General features: G+C 40.8%; 1 protein-coding gene across 1 annotated transcript; it reads right to left on the bottom strand.

The window, feature by feature from the left end:
- On the bottom strand, window positions 1-558 carry LOC131904999 (interferon alpha-12-like). Its single transcript, XM_059255970.1, has one exon. The coding sequence runs from the start codon at window positions 556-558 to the stop codon at window positions 1-3; it is 558 nt and encodes a 185-aa protein (XP_059111953.1).
- Window positions 559-19,433: the final 18,875 nt, after the last annotated feature.

Genomic DNA, 19,433 nt, shown 5'->3' with positions numbered 1-19,433 from the left:
TCAGTCAATCTTGCCAGCAGGTTGGCTGAGGAAGACAGGGCTCTCCAGACTTCTGTTCTGACCACCTCCAAGGCACAGGGGCTGTTTCTTCTCCTTCAGGTAGACAGTGATCCTGTGGAAGTAGTTCCTCACAGCCACCAGGGAGTCTTCCTGGCTCAGAGAAGGTTCCTGCACCTCATCTTGCTCCATCAGACAGGCTTGCAGGTCTTTGAGCTGGTGGTGGAGGCCAGTGCAGAATGTGTCTAGGAGGCTTGTCTCCCAAGCAGCAGATGAGTCCTTTGAGCTGAAGAGGATCAGGACCTGCTGGGTCAGCTCCTGCAGGACAGGGATGGCTTGGGCCTTCTGGATCTGCTGGGCATCCACCTTCTCCAGAGGGAATGCAAAGTCCATTCTGTCCTTCAGGCAGGAGAGAGGGGAGAGTCTCCTCATTTGTGCCAGGAGTGTGGAGGCTCTCTTGTTCCTGAGGTGATAAGTCTGAGGCAGGTCACATGCCAGACAGCAGCTTGACCAGTAGTGCATCAGCACCAGGAATGTCAGCAGAGCACAGGGCCTGGCCATTGTGAATGTTGCAGGTGCTGCTGCTTTTCTGGGCTCTATGGTCCTGAAGCTTCCCCTCTAGGTTCTCTGAAGTCCATGTTGTGCACTTCTGTCTTAAGTAGGGAAAAACACTAGTTTCCATTTTCTGAATGCCCTTCCCTATTTCCAATTCTCTTTTCAGTTTCTTTCATTCATTTTTCTGCAGGTGTCTGGGAATTTTTTTCAACTATTTTGATTTTCATTTTGTGTCAATTTTTCATGCTCCTCTCAACAAATCCATTTTAGAAGTTCTCTCTTAAATAAATTTTTGTTAACTTTGAAGGTGCTGGTGTACTTCAAATGTGTGAAATTTGCTCATCTAATACAAAGAATTAAAACAATTTCAGGCAAAAAGTATACTTAAAAGCTTAGAATTTATCTTACAGTTAAATTTGCAGACTGATTTTTATTTCCTTCATATATTACATAAGTTATAAGGTAATTCTTGTCACAAATTTATTTTTATAAATAATTAATTATAATACTGGTAATTATATAATTCAAATTCATTCAATGTTTATAAGTTCATAAATTATTCTTCACATTCATTTTTCATTTTCCTAATTCATTAACTCATATATAAATAAACTTTGTCTTTTCTGGTTACTAGTTATTTATAAAAGATTATGTAATTTTTTTGTGGTTGCATATTTTTAATGTTTAAAAAATTTAAGTAAACCGGGCGGTGGTGGCGCACGCCTTTAATCCCAGCACTCGGGAGGCAGAGCCAGGCGGATCTCTGTGAGTTCAAGGCCAGCCTGGGCTACCAAGTGAGTTCCAGGAAAGGCGCAAAGCTACACAGAGAAACCCTGTCTCGAAAAACAAAAAAAATAAAAAAATAAAAAATTTAAGTAGAATTCAGTTATGATTTATATAGTATTCACATTTAATCTCTTAAACCTAATGGACGGGGCTGGCGATGTAGTTCAGGTAATAGAGTTCTTTTCTAGCATGCATGGAGCCCTGTCTTTGATTTTTAGTGCATCATACTGGATACAGAGATACACATATGACATCTATCACTCAGGAGATAGAGGCATGATGATTAGAATTGGGGTAAATCCTCAAAATACAGTGAGTTTTTAACCTTACTAGAGTACATTTGACTTTGCCTCGAGGCATAGGCTGGAGATATGATTAAGCAGTTAAGAGCACATATTGCTCTTGCAGAGGATCTGAGTTTAGTTCCCCGCACCCACATTAGTCAGCTCACAACTGACTTAACTTCATGTCAAAGCGTCAACTTACATGTGCACACACATATACAGATACACATGCATATACCAGATGTGAACAAAAATAAAGATTTAAAAATACTACCTCATCTTCAGATGCTTCATGGCTCAAACATCAGCCAAACCACCCTGCTGACCATGGAAAGCCCATACGTCACCAAATGCCACCTCATGACAAACAAGGAGACCAAAGAATCAAGGAGAGGAAGTTTTTAAAGCCTCTGCTCACTACACATTCTTTAGACACTTTTTCATCTTCTTTGATCAGTGCTTCTCTTGTGACACAGAAATAAACCAACAAGAGAAACACGTAATAAGAAATAAGATTTTACACCTAGGGTGGTGACCTGCCTGTAATCTCAGTACTTAAGAAGTGGAATGCTTGGCATGATGATCAGGAGCACAAGGCCAGCTTTTGACACAGTTAGTTTGGGGTTGTAAGAATATATTCAAAAATATTTTAAGGAGGAGAAGAAAAATAGAAGGAGTAAAGTAGAGGAAGAAGGACAGAAAAAGATGAGGAGATGGGGGATGGTGAGGGAGATAGGAAAAGAAAAGAGGGAGGGGGCAGATCTCTCAGAGGGAGGGAGGAGGAACAAGGGGAGGACTGAAAGGAAGAGTGATTCTATTTGATGAGGTACACCTTTTGACACTTCAAATCCTTATATTACCTAAGGTATACACACACACACACACACACACACACACACACACACACACACACCATATAATTTTAGTGCCATCAGGAATGATATCATGGCCAGTGACAGCATGGAATTCATAAAATATCATCAAATTGATTATTTCCGTGCGTTTGAATTGCAGTTAAACTTTTGCAAGGAAATGTGATAGGTTTTTAAGCAACCCACTTCTTATTAAGTGAGCATTTCTTTCCTATATTCGAAGCCGTATCAGTATCCAGGAGTGCCAGAGAAGCAACTTTTAGCACTGGCTTTATTTGTTGATGTTTTCCCTAGGACCTCCATGTGCCTGTTTTTTGTTGTTTTTATTGTTTTGTTTTGTTTTGTTTTGTTTTGAGACAGGGTTTCCCTGTGTAGCTTTGGAACTCACTCTGTAGACCAGGCTGTCCTTGGACTCACAGAGATCCCCCTGCATCTGCCCCCCGAGTGCTGGGATTAAAGGCGTGCACCACCACTGCCTGGCTAATTTGCTGGTTTTTATATTTCTGCATTTTCAATGATTAGTGTGGGAATATCTGTAGAGGATCAGCTCTTCAACAACAGCCCTCTATTGTGACTGTCTCACCCTTAGTCCAAACCTAGTACTGGAAACGTTTATGTCCAACAGAGGAATTCATGAATGACAAAATATTTTGGTTCACAAGGCCCATATTGTCTAGGACTATAAAGAATATCCCTCATATTTTCTGTTTCTCTTCATGAACATCAACACTGCATAATGAGCTTGCCCTCAAATTAGTGTTTCTGGCTTCCATGAGGTAGTTATAGCTCTTGGGATTCCAATTGTGAGGACAGCTTGAGTTTTTGCATCTGCCTAGAGCTACGTATTACCTAGCAGAATCACCTCATTCCTACTCTGACATCTATGTTTTTATAGTGAGAAAATACCTAGCCCAGTGTTTTGTTAAGAGCTATGTTTGTAAACATATGCTCTCCCTGTTGGACACAGCTTAGCACAATGTTCTTCAGGGACAATAGTCTTATTCCTCAATCATGCAATTTTCTTGCCCTTGTCAAGCATAGGCCAAGAGCTTGTAATACCTGTGTGAACCCAAATTGTTGTGTCATGAATTTAAAGGACATATCCTTTAAATTCAAAGGATCATCAAAACTAATAAAAATGAAAGAAATGTACCCATGTAGTAAATAGGCTTGTATAATAAAAGTAGAAAACATTGTTGAAAATCCAAGAAGATGCAAGAAAATGGAAAAGCATCTAACATTATGAGTTGGAAGACCTAATATTGGAAGAATGTTCATACTATCCAATGCAATCTGTAGATATCATGAACCCCTCATTTCTAACCCATTTGGTGCATAGTTAGAACACAGTATTCTTAAAATTTATACAGATTCTGAAAGAATCAGAGTAGCCAAATTAGTCTTGAGGTAGAAATCTAGAAACTTCATCTTTCATAATTTCTAAGCACACTACAAAGCCATAGTCTCTAAAGCAATATGTATTAACATGTAGCCAGACATTGGCCAGTGGATCACAATAGGAAGCTCAGAAAGGTGCTATAGTAATTACTTGCATTGTTGCTGTGGAGCTGAAAACGCCCCTTAAAAGTATGGGGTTTTATTTGAAAATTTTTAAAATAATAAATTTATATGAAAGAGAAAGTATTTATTTTGGCTTATAGATTGAGTCTGTCATGGTGTGGGAGTCATAGTGACAGGAACTTGAGAAAGTCACATTACATCTAGAGTCAAGATACAGAGGATGGATTAATATACTCAGTGTGATTCCTGATTTTGATTCAGTGTATGTGCCAACCCATGGATGGTCTGCTTGTATTTAGGATGTGTCTTCCATATCAGTTAGCCTGATCTATGTAATTCCTCATAGACATACCTGGATGCCTGTCTATTCACAACTTGAGATCCTGCCAACTTTGCTAAGAATATTAACCACTACAAGTCCACTCCTTGTCAACTCAGGAACAAAATATATTATCTTTAAGCCATAACATTCCCATTCCCTCAAAGGCTATGACCACCTCATAATGCAAAATGCATTCAGTCCAATATCAAAAGTCCCCATAGTTTGTGTCTTAGTTAGGGTTTCTATTGTTGTAAAGAGACACCATGACCATGGCAACTCTTGTAAAGGAAAACATTTAATTGGGTCAAACTTACAGTTTCAGAGGTTTGTACCATGGTGGGTGACATGCAGGCAGACATGGTGCTGGAGAAGGAGTTGAGAGTTGACTTCCAGGCAGCAGCAGAAGTCTGTACCAACATTGGGCATAGCATGAACATAGACCTCAAAGGCTACCCCACAGTGACACACTTCCTTTAATATGACCACACCAATTCCAAAAAGGCCACATCTCCTAATTGTGCCACTCCCTATGGGGACCATTTTCTTTCAATTCACTACATTCCACTCCATGGCCCCCAAAGACTTGTAGCCATATCATAATGCAAAAGTGTATTCAGTTCAATTTCAAAAGTCCCATAGTCTATAACAGGCTCAAATTTATTTAAATGTCTAAAGTTCAAAGTTTCTTCAGAGATTCATGTAATCTCTTAACTGAATCTGCTGTAAAATCAAAATAAAAAAGCAGATCACATAGTTCCAACTTATAATGACATAGGATATACATCACCATTTCAAACCGGAGAAAAAGGAAGATTGTGAGGAAATACTGGACCAAAGCAAGACCAAAAACAAGCTGGGCAGACTCCAAACTCTGCATCTCCATGTCTGATGTCAAAATGTCCTTCAGATCTCCAATTCCATTCAGCTTTGTTGATTGCAACACACTTCTTTTCTTGGGCTGACTCCACTCTCTGTTAGCAGCTCTCCTCAGCAGGTATCCTGTAACAGGCTTTTTTGACCACTAGTCCCCAAGGCATGACACAGAGATTTGTTATTAATTATGAAAGCTTGGCTTTAGCTTAGGCTTATATTTAACTAGGTCTTATAACTTAAATTAACCCATTTCTAATAATCTACATGCTGTCACAGGGCTCATGGCTTTTACACATTGTAATTTGTTTAGAGTTTTTTTCTGTCTGGATCTGTCTTTATTGAGCATCTGCAGTGTTCTCTGATTATGTGAGACAAATCTTAAACTGCCATGTCAGCTGCCATGTGGCTCAGCTTAGTGAAGGGTGCTGGTGACTGGCTCCAGCTCACAGGCAGCAGCTGGCAGCCATGCCTCTGTATGCTGCTGAGCACCTGCACACTGAGAGGCTGCAGAACTAGGGAGTTACATCCGACTTCTTGTCCAGAATTTTTCTTAGCTTTCTCAGGCCCTATGTTTGGATTTTTGAGCCCCCATGTTGTATGCCATATGTAGACAGATTTTCCTTTAAGATGCCCTGCCAGCTCACAAAAAAATGACATAGAGACTTATTAATTATGAAAGCTTGGCCTATAGCTTAGGCATGTTCCACTAGCAATTTTAACTTAACCCATTTCTATTAATCTATGCTTTTGTGTTGTGGCTTTTTACCTCTCTTCCATCTTGTACCTCTTGTTTCCTCTCCATGTCCCTGGCATCTCTTCTGTGCCTAGATTCCTCTCCTCTTCCTCTCTGTCTCTCTGCTCAGAAGTCCCACCTAACCTCTTCTTGCCTAGCTATTGGTCATTTAGCTCTTTATTAAACCAATTACAGTGATACATCTTCACATAGTGTAAAAGAATATTCCACAACAATATCCCATGGCTCTGGCATCTCCAATATCTTGGGGTCTCCAAGGAAATCCAGGCTTCACCTTCACAGCTTCACACAATGGCCTCTCTAGGACTACATGCAAGGACACCCCTGACATGTGCCTGACCTCAGTAGTTTTCCTTAGTCTTGAGGAAGATTCAGTAACCCTTTCCTTGTATCCTTGACTCTAAAGCCAGAACCACATGGCCAAACTTGCCATGTTCTGCTGCTTGCTAGGGCTGGAACATGGCCCCATCATTCAATTTTCTGTTTTCATGGTTTCCTTCACTGTGTAAGCTTGGCTGATCTGAAATTCAACCTGTAGACCAGACTGGCCTCAAACTCAGAGATCTACCAGCCTCTATCTCTGGAATACTGGGATTAAAGGCATGTACCACCATACCCAGATCTAAGCTTTTTTTAAAATTCCTTTCCACAAGTTGGAAACTTAGCTGAGTGGGATCTTGTCCTGAGGTCAGCACTGCCTTTATTCCATTTCTTAATCTACTTATCTCCCTGAACACAGGACTTAACTCCATTCTACTTCCTAGTGGTCCTTTTCTCCTCAAATTGTACATTTTGTATTTTTCCTTTCTCAATTTGCTCCTTCATTAGACAACTAATAACCACATATTATTATACTATGTCTATATACTATGCTGTTTTGAGATTTCTTTTGCCAACAGAATTAATACAAATCTCTTCACTTTAGCCTTAAACAGATTCTTCAGACAAGGGCAAAAAGTAGCCACATTTTCTACCAAACTTTCACAAGAATGATCTCTAGGCAACATACTAAAAATCTTCTCCTCTGAAATTGCTTGAGTCAAGCTCCCACAGTTTCAAATCACTCTCAACACTGTCTTTCTGTTTCTATCAGTTCCTGGATGAAGCCTCTCTGATGACAATTGGGCTAGGCACCAATTTGATCACAGGACATGGCCAGATCAGGCTAAGTATCTGTTATTGCTAGGAGTTTAAGCTGGGGTTTTCCTTGTAGATTCCTCCACCAGATTTTTACCTGACCCTCAAAAGCCTCACCTTTCCAGTAGTCTCTCTCAGTACTCCCCTCTCCTCACCCCCAACCTGATTGCTCAAGTTCCTATTCCAACCTGCCCTCGGTCTACTCTTGAAATCTCTTCTATTTTCCCTTCCCAAGGAGATCTGGGTGTACCCTCATGAATCCTACTTGTTAACTAGCCTCCCTGGGGCTGTGGATTGTAGCATGGTTTTTCTTTATTTTACAGCTAATATCCACTTATGAGTGAATACATACCATGCTTATTCTCATTACCTTACTCGGGATGACTTTTTTCTAGTTCCATCCATTTGCCTGCAAATTTTCTGGTGTATTTGTTTTTAACAACTGAGTAATACTCCATTGTATTACATTTTCCTTATCCAGTCCTTGGTTGAAGGACATTTAAGTTGTTTCCAGGTACTGGCTATTACAAATAAAGATGCTATGAACATAGTTGAGCAAATGTCCTTGTGGTATGAATGAGCATCCTTGGATATATGTCCAAGAGTGGTTATAGCTGGGTCTTGTGGTAGGTTGATTCCCAGTTTTCTGAGAAACTGCCACACTGACTTCCAAAGTGGCTATACAAGTTTGTACTCCCACTAGCAATAGAGGAGTGTTCTCCTTGCTCTATATCCTCTCCAGCATGAGCTGTTGCTTGTGTTTTTGATCTTAGATATTCTGACAGGTGTTGTTGGTTATTTTTACTATTTTCTTAGGGGCTCCACCATCTAGCTTCCAAATAAATCACATACAGAAGCTTATTCTTACTTATGAATGTCCAGCCTTAGTTTGGCTTAGTTTCTTGCCAGTTTTCCTTAACTTAAATTATCCCATCTACCTTTTGCCTCTGGGCTTTTCCTGTTCTCTTTAGCAAATCTTACTTTTACTCTGTGGCATGCTGTGTAGCAGGGTGGCTGACCCCTGATGTCCTTCTCCTTCTCTGGCTCCTCCCTCTCCTTCATCCCAGATTTCTCCTTTCATATATTCCCTTTGCCTGCCAGCCCTGCCTATCATTTCTCCTGCCTTGCTATTGGCCATTCAGTTCTATATTAGACCATTAGGTGTTTTAGACAGGCATGGTAGCACAGCTCCACAGAGTTAAACAAATGCAACATAAGCAAAGACAAAACACCTTAAAATAATATTCCCCAATAGACAGGTATAAAATGAAATCTCAGAGCCATTTTGATTTGCATTTCCCTGATGGCCAAGGATGTTGAACATCCTTCTCAGGTATTTGAGAGTCTTCTGTTTCTAATTCTCTGTTTATAGCCTTCATACACCATTTTTAAACTGGATTATTTGGTTTGTTGATATATAGTTTCTTGAGTTCTTTATATATTTTAGAAATCAGTCCTCTGTAGTATGTGGGGTTGATGAAGATCTTGTCCCATTCTATAAGTTGCCATTTTGTCTTTTTGATGGTATCCTTTGACTTACAAGAACTTCTCAATTTCATGAGGTCTCATTTATTAACTGTTGATCTTAGTGCCTGTGCTATCAGTGTTCTGTTCAGGAAGTTGTCTCTTGTGACAATGTGTTCAAGATTATTTCCCATTTTCTCTTCTGTCAAGTTCAGTGTATCTGAATTTATATTGAGGTCTTTGATCCACTTGGACTTGAATTTTGTGCAAGGTGATAGATATGGATCAATTTATATTCTTCTACATGCCAACATCCAGTTAGCCCAGCACTATTTGTTGAAGATGCTTTCTTTTTTCCATTGTATAATTTTGGCTTCTTTGTCGAATATTGGCTGTCCATAGGTGTGTTGATTTACATCTGGGTCTTCAATTTAAATCCATTGATCTGCCTGTCTATTTTTGTGCCAATACCCTGTGGTTTTTATTACTATAGCTCTGTAGTAGAGCTTGAAATTAGGGATTGATATCTCTCCAGAAATTCTTTGATTGTACAAAATTGTTTTAGCTATCCTGGATGTTTTGTCTTTTCATATGAAGTTGAATATTGTTCTTTCAAGATCTGAAAATAATTGTGTTGGAATTTTGATGAGGATTATGTAGATTGCTTTTGGTAGGATGGTCATTTTTACTATACTAATACTACCAATTCATGAGCATGGGAGACCTTTCCATTTTATGATATCTTTTTCAATTTCTTTCTTCAAGGACTTGAGGTTCTTTTCATACAGGTCTTTCACTTGCTTGGTTAGAGTTACACAAAGATATTTTATATTATTTGAGGTTATTGTAAAGGGTGTTGATTCTTTGATTATGTTCTCAGTCTATTTATTATTTGTATATAGGAATACTACTGATTTATTTTAGTTATTCTTGTATTCAGCCACTTGACTAAAGGTGTTTATCAGCTGTAGGAGTTCCCTGGTAGAGGTTTTGGGGTCACTTATGAATACTATTATATCATATGGGAATAATGATACTTTGACTTCTTCCTTTCCAATTTGTATTCCCTTGATTTCCTTTCGTTGTCTTATTTTGTTAGCTATAACTTCAAGAACTATGTTGAATAAGTATGGAGAGAGTAGACAACCTTGTCTTATTCCTGATTTTAGTGGAATTGCTTTGAGTTTCTCTCCATTTAATTTGATGTTGGCAATTAGCTTGTTGTATATTGCTTTTTATTATGTTTAGATATGTCCCTTGCATCCCTGATCTCTCCAAGACTTTTATCATGAAAGGGTGTAGGATTTTGTCAAAGGCTTCTTCGGCATCTAATAAGATGAGATGATCATGTTTTTTGTTGTTGTTGTTGTTGTTTTGTTGTTGTTGTTGTTTTCTATCTGCTTGTTTATGTGGTGGATTACATTGACAGATTTTCAGATGTTGAACTATCCCTCATCTCTGGGATGAAACCTACTTGGTCATGGTGGATTGTGATGATATATTGCGTACCCTAATAAACTTTCCTGAGGATCAGAGAAGCAGGGCAGCTAGCCGCTAGTTCTTACTTCTATGAAATTCTCAGCCTAAAGAGAGTGAGTTCCTATTTCCTCATGCCTTATATACCTTTCTCTGCCCTGCCATATTACTTCCTGGGATTAAAGGAGTGTGTGCTTCCCAATCAAAGGCATGAGATCTCAAGTGCTAGGATTAAAGGTGTGTGCCACCACTGCCTGACTGTTTCTAATATAGTGGCTGCTTCTGTCCTCTGATCCTCAGGCAAGTTTATTAGAGCACACAATATATCACCACAGTGGATGATCTCTTTGATTAAATTTGCCAGTATTTTATTTGGCATTTTTGCATTAATGTTCATAAGTGAAATTAGTCTGCAATTCTCTTTCTTTGCTGAGTCTTTGTGTGGTTTGGGTATCAGAATGACTGTGGTCTCATAGAAAGAATTTGTCAATGTTCCTTCTGTTTCTATTTTGTGGAATAATTGAAGAGTATTGGCATTAGCTCTTCTTTGAAAGTCTGGTAGAATTTTGTGTTAATCTCATCTGCCCTGGGCTCTTTTTGGTTGGGAAATTTTAATGACTGCTTCTATTTCCTTAGGGTTTATTTTAATCTATTTAAATTGCTTATCTGATCTTGATTTAACTTTGGTAAGAGATATCTATCAAGAAATTTGTCCATTTCTCTTAGATTTTCCAATTTTATGGAGTACAGAAGTATGACCTAATGATTCTGTTATTTCCTCGGAGTCTGTTGTTATGTCCCCTTTTTCATTTCTGATTTTAATAGAAAGCAAAGGTAGCATGATTCCAATGATGAAGCTCAAAATAAACATAAGTTGATAGTGATAAAGAATTTGAAGAAAGCCACTTCCCCTTTGTGTGTGGGGGAATGGTGCAATATAAGTTACCTATATTTTGTCCTGTCAAATTGGGAACTAAGGAATGCAGTACAGCCCAGGAAAGACGATTAACAAGATGTACAAAAAAGTTAAAAGCAGGGTTGGGCTCGCAGAAGAGGAATCCTTTCCTGGCCCAGGGGCCTGTCTGCAGCTTTGCTGAGTCCAGTCTTCACAGAGTCAAGGGAGAGGCAACAGCCATTTTGACAGGACTGGTGCCTAATAAAGGGTGCTGTGTGAGAGCATATGCACTCTTAGATGCTCCTCTAGTGGATAAGTGATCTTAGCAAACACTCTGTTGGATGTCTTGTGTGACAAGAGACAGAGCAAGCAATGGTGTCAAGGAACATCCTGCACCTTGTTAGAAGAAATCCAATGTGAAGGAGACTCTGTTCTCTGCACTTGGGAAACAGGCCTCACTTCACATTGTGAGCACTCTCATGTTTTATATTCTCAAACAGCTAACAGTTCCCAGTTACTAAGTCCCCAGAGGCAGGAGGCAGTGAAACAGCCTGGAAAGTCATGATTGGCCCCCAGAAAACTCAACACTTGGTCCTCATTCCTGCCTTGCCCTCTGGAATTTTTCAGACTGATAGAAACACAGCTGATTCTAGATCAGTCCTTTCCACTAGTGTTCTGCCTCAGCACTGCCGGAGACTTTCTCTTCATTTCCTTTTCCTTCCATGTACTAAAAGCACATTGCCTACTCTGCACACATTACACAATTACAAAACTGTCTGACTTAACAATTATAGCTTAGTATTTTCATCAGAATATACTTCCATAGGCACCCATGAGTTCCTAAAGCACTTTGCACACCTCAGCTATGTACTTATAATTGACCCTTTGTAGCTCTTCTTTACTCTATCCATGTATTCAAATATCCATGAGGTTTTGGGTTCTTACTTGCTACAATCAGTGGAAGATTATCAGGCTAGAGTCATGGCCAAATACACCTAAGCCAGGTAGCTGAGGTTCAGAGTTCAATGCTGGGAGGGGCAAGTGGAAGCTGTCCAAGAAGCATGAGAATCCAGCACACTGGATGATGGACAATGGCAAGAAGGAACCTGGGCCAGCTGCCTTCTCTAATGCCTGCCTGGCATGGCCTATTTGAATTTGCTGCTGGGTGGGTCAAACTGATGATTTACATTGAGCAACTGAGCCATAATAGTATAATGTGATGTCAAGATTGTTTTAAAGAAGAGAGATCTGAGGAAAGAATATATTTGAAGGGCACAGCATTTTTATATATAAGAAGAGTAGAAAAGAAAAAATGCAGGCAATTTGAACTTTCATTTCTTTTCAGGAGATTATGATTGAAACTCTTGGAGGCCTCTTCTGTGATTCCATGGGTCACCCTGCCACACCACATACAGAAAAATGACACCAGTCTGTGTGTTCACTCTACCTGTGTGCATTCCTTTGGGGTACTGGTTTTGTTCTCATTGGAGTCTCCAAATTTGAAATGAATCAGAATGTTATTTCACAGGGAAAAAGGCAGTGGATTTTTGCTCTTTGGCCAAACTTTATGCATGGAAAACTTCATAATCTTCTTTAGGCTTGACTATCTCCTTTCTTCCAGCCACCTTTCAGATGACAACAGATGAACTCATCTCTTTCCTCCGTAGACTGTCTCACCAAGAACATGTAAGGACTGTTTAGGAAGACAAACCCTTGCCAGGTGGCGGTGGTGGTGGCACAGCCTTTAATCCCAACACTCAGGAGGCAAAGGCAGGTGGATCTCTGTGAGTTCCAGGCCAGCCTGGTCTACAGAGAGAGTTCCAGGACAGTCAGGGCTGCACAGAGAAACCCTGTCTAAAAAAAACAAATAAAAGAAGAAAGAAGAAGAGGAGGAAGAGGAGGAGGAAGAGGAGGGGGAGAAGGGGAAGACGGTGACAAACCCTCATGTCCACGTCCCATTTGTTTCCTTGGCTATCTAGTCCATTAACTAATACTACAGGAGCAATGTCAGTGTTTGTGGTCACAATCATCACCGAGACTGATGTCACCAGAAATAATACCAAGCTATAGCCACTGTGTTTGAGAAGATGGGGTCCAAGGAAGTTCCTGAGGGTCTGCTTGCTATCATCACAGTGCCAGTATCACGTGAGAACAGACAGGCCGGTTCTGTGTGGTGGGAGAGACTTCTGTCCCAAGTACTCCGAGTGCTGTAACTTCACCATGCACTACCAAGTGACTCACTGTACCTCTTCCCCGTGCCAACTCAGGGGCACAGACACAAACTCCCCAGATAGAATCTGTATGGAATGTGACAGAAACAAAAAAAATTAGTTGTACCTGGTCCCCGATGAAGCCTTACCTGGATGCCCATATTGCTCCAATCATGAGGGTAAATGTAGCTATTATTTCATTGAATTTCCTTTCTGATCTCCCTTGTCATCTTCTGGAATATACACAATTCAACCTTCACTCAGGTAATACTGTCCCACACATCCTCAAGTTCAGAAATCCTTTATTCTGTTGTTTTATCTAGTCTGTCAGGAAGGCTTTCAGCTGTACATTTACATGGAGATCTTTAATTCCAATACTTCAGTTTTTGTCTTCTCATCATCTCCATTTCGTCACCATCCCTTTCACTTAAACTATGTGTTAGTTTCCTAATGTCATTTCAGGAGTATGTTTGTGTGTTCTATATTTCATGGTGCCACCTTGGACTATTTCTTTAAAACTGTTTCCCAGGAATTTTGCCTTGTGGTTTTTATCTGCAGAAGTGCAACTTATTTTTTTCAAGGAGCTTGCAAAGGAAATCTGGTTTCACTTTTTAAGAGTTTACTCCAGCCATTATTTGTACCTAAACCTCTGCTTTGAGACAATCAACTTCCTTTACTTCTCTTTATAGTGTTAAGATATATATTGAATGAGGTGAATAGTTCCCTTTCCTGTAATTCCAATGGTTCTAAACAGCAGGATCTGTTTGCTTTCTCACATCTAATTCTTGAAGTAAGTATCACAAACTGACACATCTCTAATTTGCATATGCAAAAGCAATAAATCTTACCATTACCATATTTTTTCGTTTATAAAATGTGGGCGATTTTGATTTCAATGAGGCATAAGAAGTTATTAATTACATGAATTAAGTCAAACAAAATGTCAAGTAAATAACATGAAAAAATTATTAAATTTCTTTTTATTGATTCTTTGTGGATTTCACATCATGTACTCTGATCCCTCCCACTTATCTCCCTTTCTCTTATCTACCCTCTGCCCTTTCGACCTCCCCTCCCCACCAAACAAAACCAAATTTAAAAGAAAAAACAAACAAAACAAAAACAGAAAAGAAGAGCCTTGTCCTGGAAGCTGTAGCATAGCCCAGTGAGTCACACAGTGAGTCACACACACTTCAGTCTTTTATCTCTACTTGTGTTTACTGCCAGGTCAGTGGTCTGGCTGGAGGCCTCTGGTTTCTGCTACACCACCAATGATGGGCTCTCACTAAGGTTCCTCTTGGAAAACTCCTTGTTGTCCTGTGTCATGGAGATCCTGATGTTTTGGGTCTGTAGGATTTTTTCCCTTTCATATGCTCCAACAGTTCATAGATTCGGTGGATGCTGGTGTAGGCCAACTCATGACCCTGGTTCTGGGCCTGGGTGGGAGCTGGGTCGGTCAGTTCCCTGGCTTTCCCTCCTGTCACAACCAGATGAGCTCTGCCTCAGCTTCCTCACCCAATGCAGCCTACAGCAAGGAGCAGGACCAGTTCTCCTGCTCTTGGGGGCCCTCAGATCCAGATCTCCCAACCCCCACATCCGCCAGGGCCAACTCTACTATTTTGCCCAGGCTGTAGGGGGTATGGGGAGAGGGATTCAGCTCTCCTGCTCTCATGCCCTCAGGACTGGCTCACCTGGGACCCCCCACAACAGGGTCAGCTTAGTGAGCTGCCTAGGCAGGCAGGATACAGGGCCTGCTCTCCTGTGTGCTGTGGCTCGTGTAGGGCAGGGCTGGTTCTCTCACTCTTGTGACCCCAGGGCCAGCTCTCTTGCCTGCCACAGGTAGCAAGGGGTGTGGGGAGGTCATCTTTCCCTCACCCATGCCACCACATGACAGATGAGGGGGTGGGGTCGGCTCTGCTGCTCTCAAGCTCCCCTCAGGGCTGGCTCCCCTGTGTCACCAACAACAGGGTCAGCTCCAGTGTGCTGCCCAGTTAATGCAAATTTTAATGAAATGTGAACATCAATTTTTTATTACACGAAATCATATAAATCTTAGAAATACATGAAAATTAATATAAATAAATAAATAGGTGACAGGTAGATGAATAAATAAATACCAGATCAGTCATCTCTGAGAGACTGATCTCCCTGATTAAGAATATATTTCTCATATATATATATGTGTGTGTGTGTGTGTGTGTGTGTGTGTGTGTGTGTGTGCTTAACATTATTAAAGTATTTCCTAAATTTATATAAATCAAATATGACCAAAGTATAAATAGGAGCCACTTGGAATAACACAGGTAGATGTCCAAGTCTGAGGTGTCAGAGCACCCAAAAAGAATGGTTCCCAGACGACCCCAGGTTCATCTTTGCAATGCTCTTCTTCCAGAGAAAGAAATCAAGAGAGTGATTTCTACCCGACAATCTCCCAGGCACAGTCACTACTATATTTCTTCTCTTTCAGGTGGAGATGGAGTCCCCTGAATTATCTCAAGGGCATTTGTAGGTCAGACCTTCCCCTTCCCATCACCTCCCCAACCAGGTCTTCCAGTTGCTGAAGGAACTAATTCAGCATGGAGTTTGTCCAGGAGGCCTGCTGTCAGAGGAGCTCTCTGTGGGGAAGAGTTGGAGGATGGCATCTGCTGGAGCCTCAGCGGGAGGAAGGACATGGCCTGGACCCTCTGGAACTGGATGCCATCCACCATCTTCCTTGGGGATTGGAAGTCCCTTCTGTCACTCCTGCAAGAGGAAGAGGAGACTGCTCAATTGGCCCAGGAGCACAGTCTTCCTGCTTAGTCTTCCTGCTAAGCTTGGGAGAGCTCTGAGGCTGCTCACAGCCCAGAGATCCAACAGGACACAGCTGCATATCACCAGGGAGGCCAGGAGGGGGAGCAGGAGGGCCGTGGGGAAAGGAGGTGCTCCTGGCCTGGCTGAGCTGAGCCTGGGTGAATCTTAGACTCTGGTTTCTGTGAGGACAGCCTGTACACACATGGCTTTTATGCAGCAGACACAATTCTCATTTCTGAACACTTCTCTACAGTTTACTTCCTTATTTTTATTTGCATGTCCTCCATGTGACCTGAGAGCCCAACCCTAAAATAATCATTTTGCAATGAAAGGGAATGCTCCCAGTAAACCAGATATTCCACTCCAAACGGAAATCATCACTCCAATGATAGTTTGGTCTGTATTCAGAAGTGTGTATATGTATGTAATCATGCATTTACACACACATCCACAAATATATAGACTTTTCGCCTATTTAAATATTGGTCTGAGGTAGGTACGGGCTTTTAGCCACAGTCTGCACCTCCATGTTCCACCCTCCCTTTACATGCAGAGTGATGCCCCTTCCACTCTGTGGGTTTCTGCAGCTATTCAGTGACTTGCTGAACTGTTCATGTCAAAGACATTTTTAGCATCGGGAACAGAGGGTAGCTGTGTTTTATTTTGAAGGTGACTCATTACTTCTGAAAGAACTTCTCTGATGATTCTAATCCTAAGGTAACGCTGCTTTCCCCTCACCATGTGACTCACACAGGTTCTGTCCCATCTGCTAACATCTTCTCATGTATAGTGACAAAGGTCCTCAGCATCCCTCCTCCCACTTCCCACCCAGAGAGCATAAACACTGTCCTATGACTTCAGAACTCTTACGCTAGAGGTACTGTTGACTTAGGTTCCCAGTATGCTGAATCTTAGACTTTTTTTTTTTTATCTGTGTAAAAGGCCTCTGTCTTCAATAGTGACCCATGTCCCTGGGTATTTGAAGTGTCAGGAATCCTCAGAAGTTAACAACAAGGTGGGTTTTGCTACTGCTGAAAAAAATGTCCAATTTGTCATAAGTCTATTTTTATTAAACAGATATTTATTTGTCAATCTTCTTCTTAAATACTGACTACTTACTGTGTTTGACAGTGATAGATTAATGACAGTTACGTTCCCTAGCAGCTGGTTATTCAGGAATTAGTATCCTATACATGTTCACGCAGGCAGTCTGATGTATTACCCATACCCCATGCCTCCCGTCAAAGTTCCACCATCACCACCACTACCTCTTTCTCTGTCCCTGTGCAGCCTAAACATCCTGGCCAGTCTGCCTGTGCTTCATCTGGGAAAACTATGTGCTCTTAACTTTTCTCATGTTTTCAAAAATGTGATCGTGGCTTGATGGTGGACATTGGTTGACTTACCCTTTAGTTACATTCTATTTCATAGTGAGGTAATGAAAACACAGGGAACTAAAAGGAAGAATAAAGAGTAGCTCCATTTTTTATCTTCACTTTTTACTTATTTTTTTTCCACTTTTCAAAGAGCTAAACTCCGTAGTGGTTTTGTGGCCTAAAAAAAGCATGTTGAAACTTCAGTTGCCATAAAGCTAAAGGAAGTGACCTTTGCTTGTGAAAGAGTGAAATCTAAGCTGGGGAAACAGTGGAGCAGAGCTGGGTAGCTCAGGACAAGGCAAGGTGAAAGCTAATGTTAAAGTCCAGGTGAGGGGAAGCATCTGGCAGAGATGAAAAGGAGCGCCACTCCTGTGCCAATCAATGGACATAGCTTTGTAAGACCAGACACTTGTATTTTCGAATAGCTTTGAGGAGGGAAAGGAGGAGTCAGACCAGCCAACTCACAGAAGCCTGGAACCTGACCTCACTCACTGCAGCACTAACCTCCTCTGGCAGGATTATCTGCTAATATTCCTTCAAGACATCTACTTCCAGAAATCTAGAGGATAAAAGAAAGGGAATTAGATGATCCTTAAACTTTTGTCATTAATTTTGATAACAATTATGATGATATTAAAATTTATATAATGCTAATTATGGAACTTATATTGCTGTGAGGTCTTTGAGAATATTCACTCATATACTTACGTAGTAGGGGAAATACCATGATCGGGAGAATATTCATTCATATACTTACCTAGCAGGAGAGATACCATGATCGGGAGAATATTCACTCAGCCCTCTCTGTAAAACTGTTTGAATGATATTCATCTATAGAACATTTTAGAGACAAAATTAATCTTCAAAGTTAGAACACAGATCTAAGGTCGAGTTGCGACATGGTTCGTCTGCAATAGTCCTTAAAATAAATGGAGACTGGAGGTGAACACAAGAATTCAGAGCTCAGGAAAATCCATGGCACGAAATTGATAGAGCAGAGGAGGAGGTTGGTATAACAACAGGCTAAATGCGTTTTCTTTGTTTGTAAGAAATAAGACAAAATACTTCCTTTTGTTTGCTTTAATTTATGTGTATGTGTGCGTCTGTCCACATACATGTGCAAAGTATGGTTGCATTTATCTTTGTTTACAACTGGCATCAAAATAGATGATGTTTCCACCACCACCCCATATTTTTGTCTATGTATTGTTTCTCCAGTTTTATAGGCAGTCATCCTTTTTTTTACAGACATTTAACAATGGATGAGAACTGATCTAATTAGGTAAAATCCATAAATTAACCTTTACAAAAGACTTTGCCGCCAATAGCAACTGTGATTTTACAATCTTTGCATTGTGTGTGTTCTGCTGGGAAGGCCATGAGCCACTTCTTGCTAACTGTACTCAAAGGTTCCTGTGACCCTAGGTATATGCACATATGATTTGCACGGCACTTGTATTTTTAAAGAAACTGAATTGTGCATATTATCTAAGAGTTTCCCTGGGCTGCCTGGGCTCCACGGGTAAAATTTCTCTATATTGTGATGACCTGTTGTGTTTTAGCATGTTTGCAAAGGGTGCTAGAATAACCTACATAGTTCCTTTCAAATAGTCCACAGGCTGCTGTGGTCGGAGTCACCCCTGCTGGGAACACTGGCTGTTGGTGTCTTCTCCCTGGAATGGCACTGTGCTCTCTGAAGCCTCTTCAGTCATCTCTTTTTAAAACTGAAAATGTTTAAATGGTTAACTCCACATAGTCCAATGACATTGCTGTATCCCTTAGAATGTTCTAGAAATGTTTTAAGTCACTCTTTTTCCTTCCACATTCTATAGTTTTCTGAGCAATTGAACTTCCTGTGCCCTCTCCATCTTCTGGTGGAGTCAGGATGCAGAAGCACCGAAACAGGGGCAAGGATGGCCTCCTGCGTCCATAACTGTTTCTTTGGGGGTTGACCTGTATGTTTAAGGCTCTTTATTTAAATGTGTTCTGTATCTTATTGGACCTTAGTGACTCTTGAACACTGCAACTCTGGGATTAGGAGACTGCAAAATTCAAGTCACGGTCACAGTCAGACTCTTGGTCCTGAGGCTCTAAATGGTAGTTAGCTCTATCTGACCCTAC

This window comes from Peromyscus eremicus, chromosome 2 (genome assembly GCF_949786415.1).
Source record: "Peromyscus eremicus chromosome 2, PerEre_H2_v1, whole genome shotgun sequence".
NCBI lineage: Eukaryota > Metazoa > Chordata > Mammalia > Rodentia > Cricetidae > Peromyscus > Peromyscus eremicus.
This window is presented reverse-complemented; position numbering and strand designations above follow the sequence as displayed.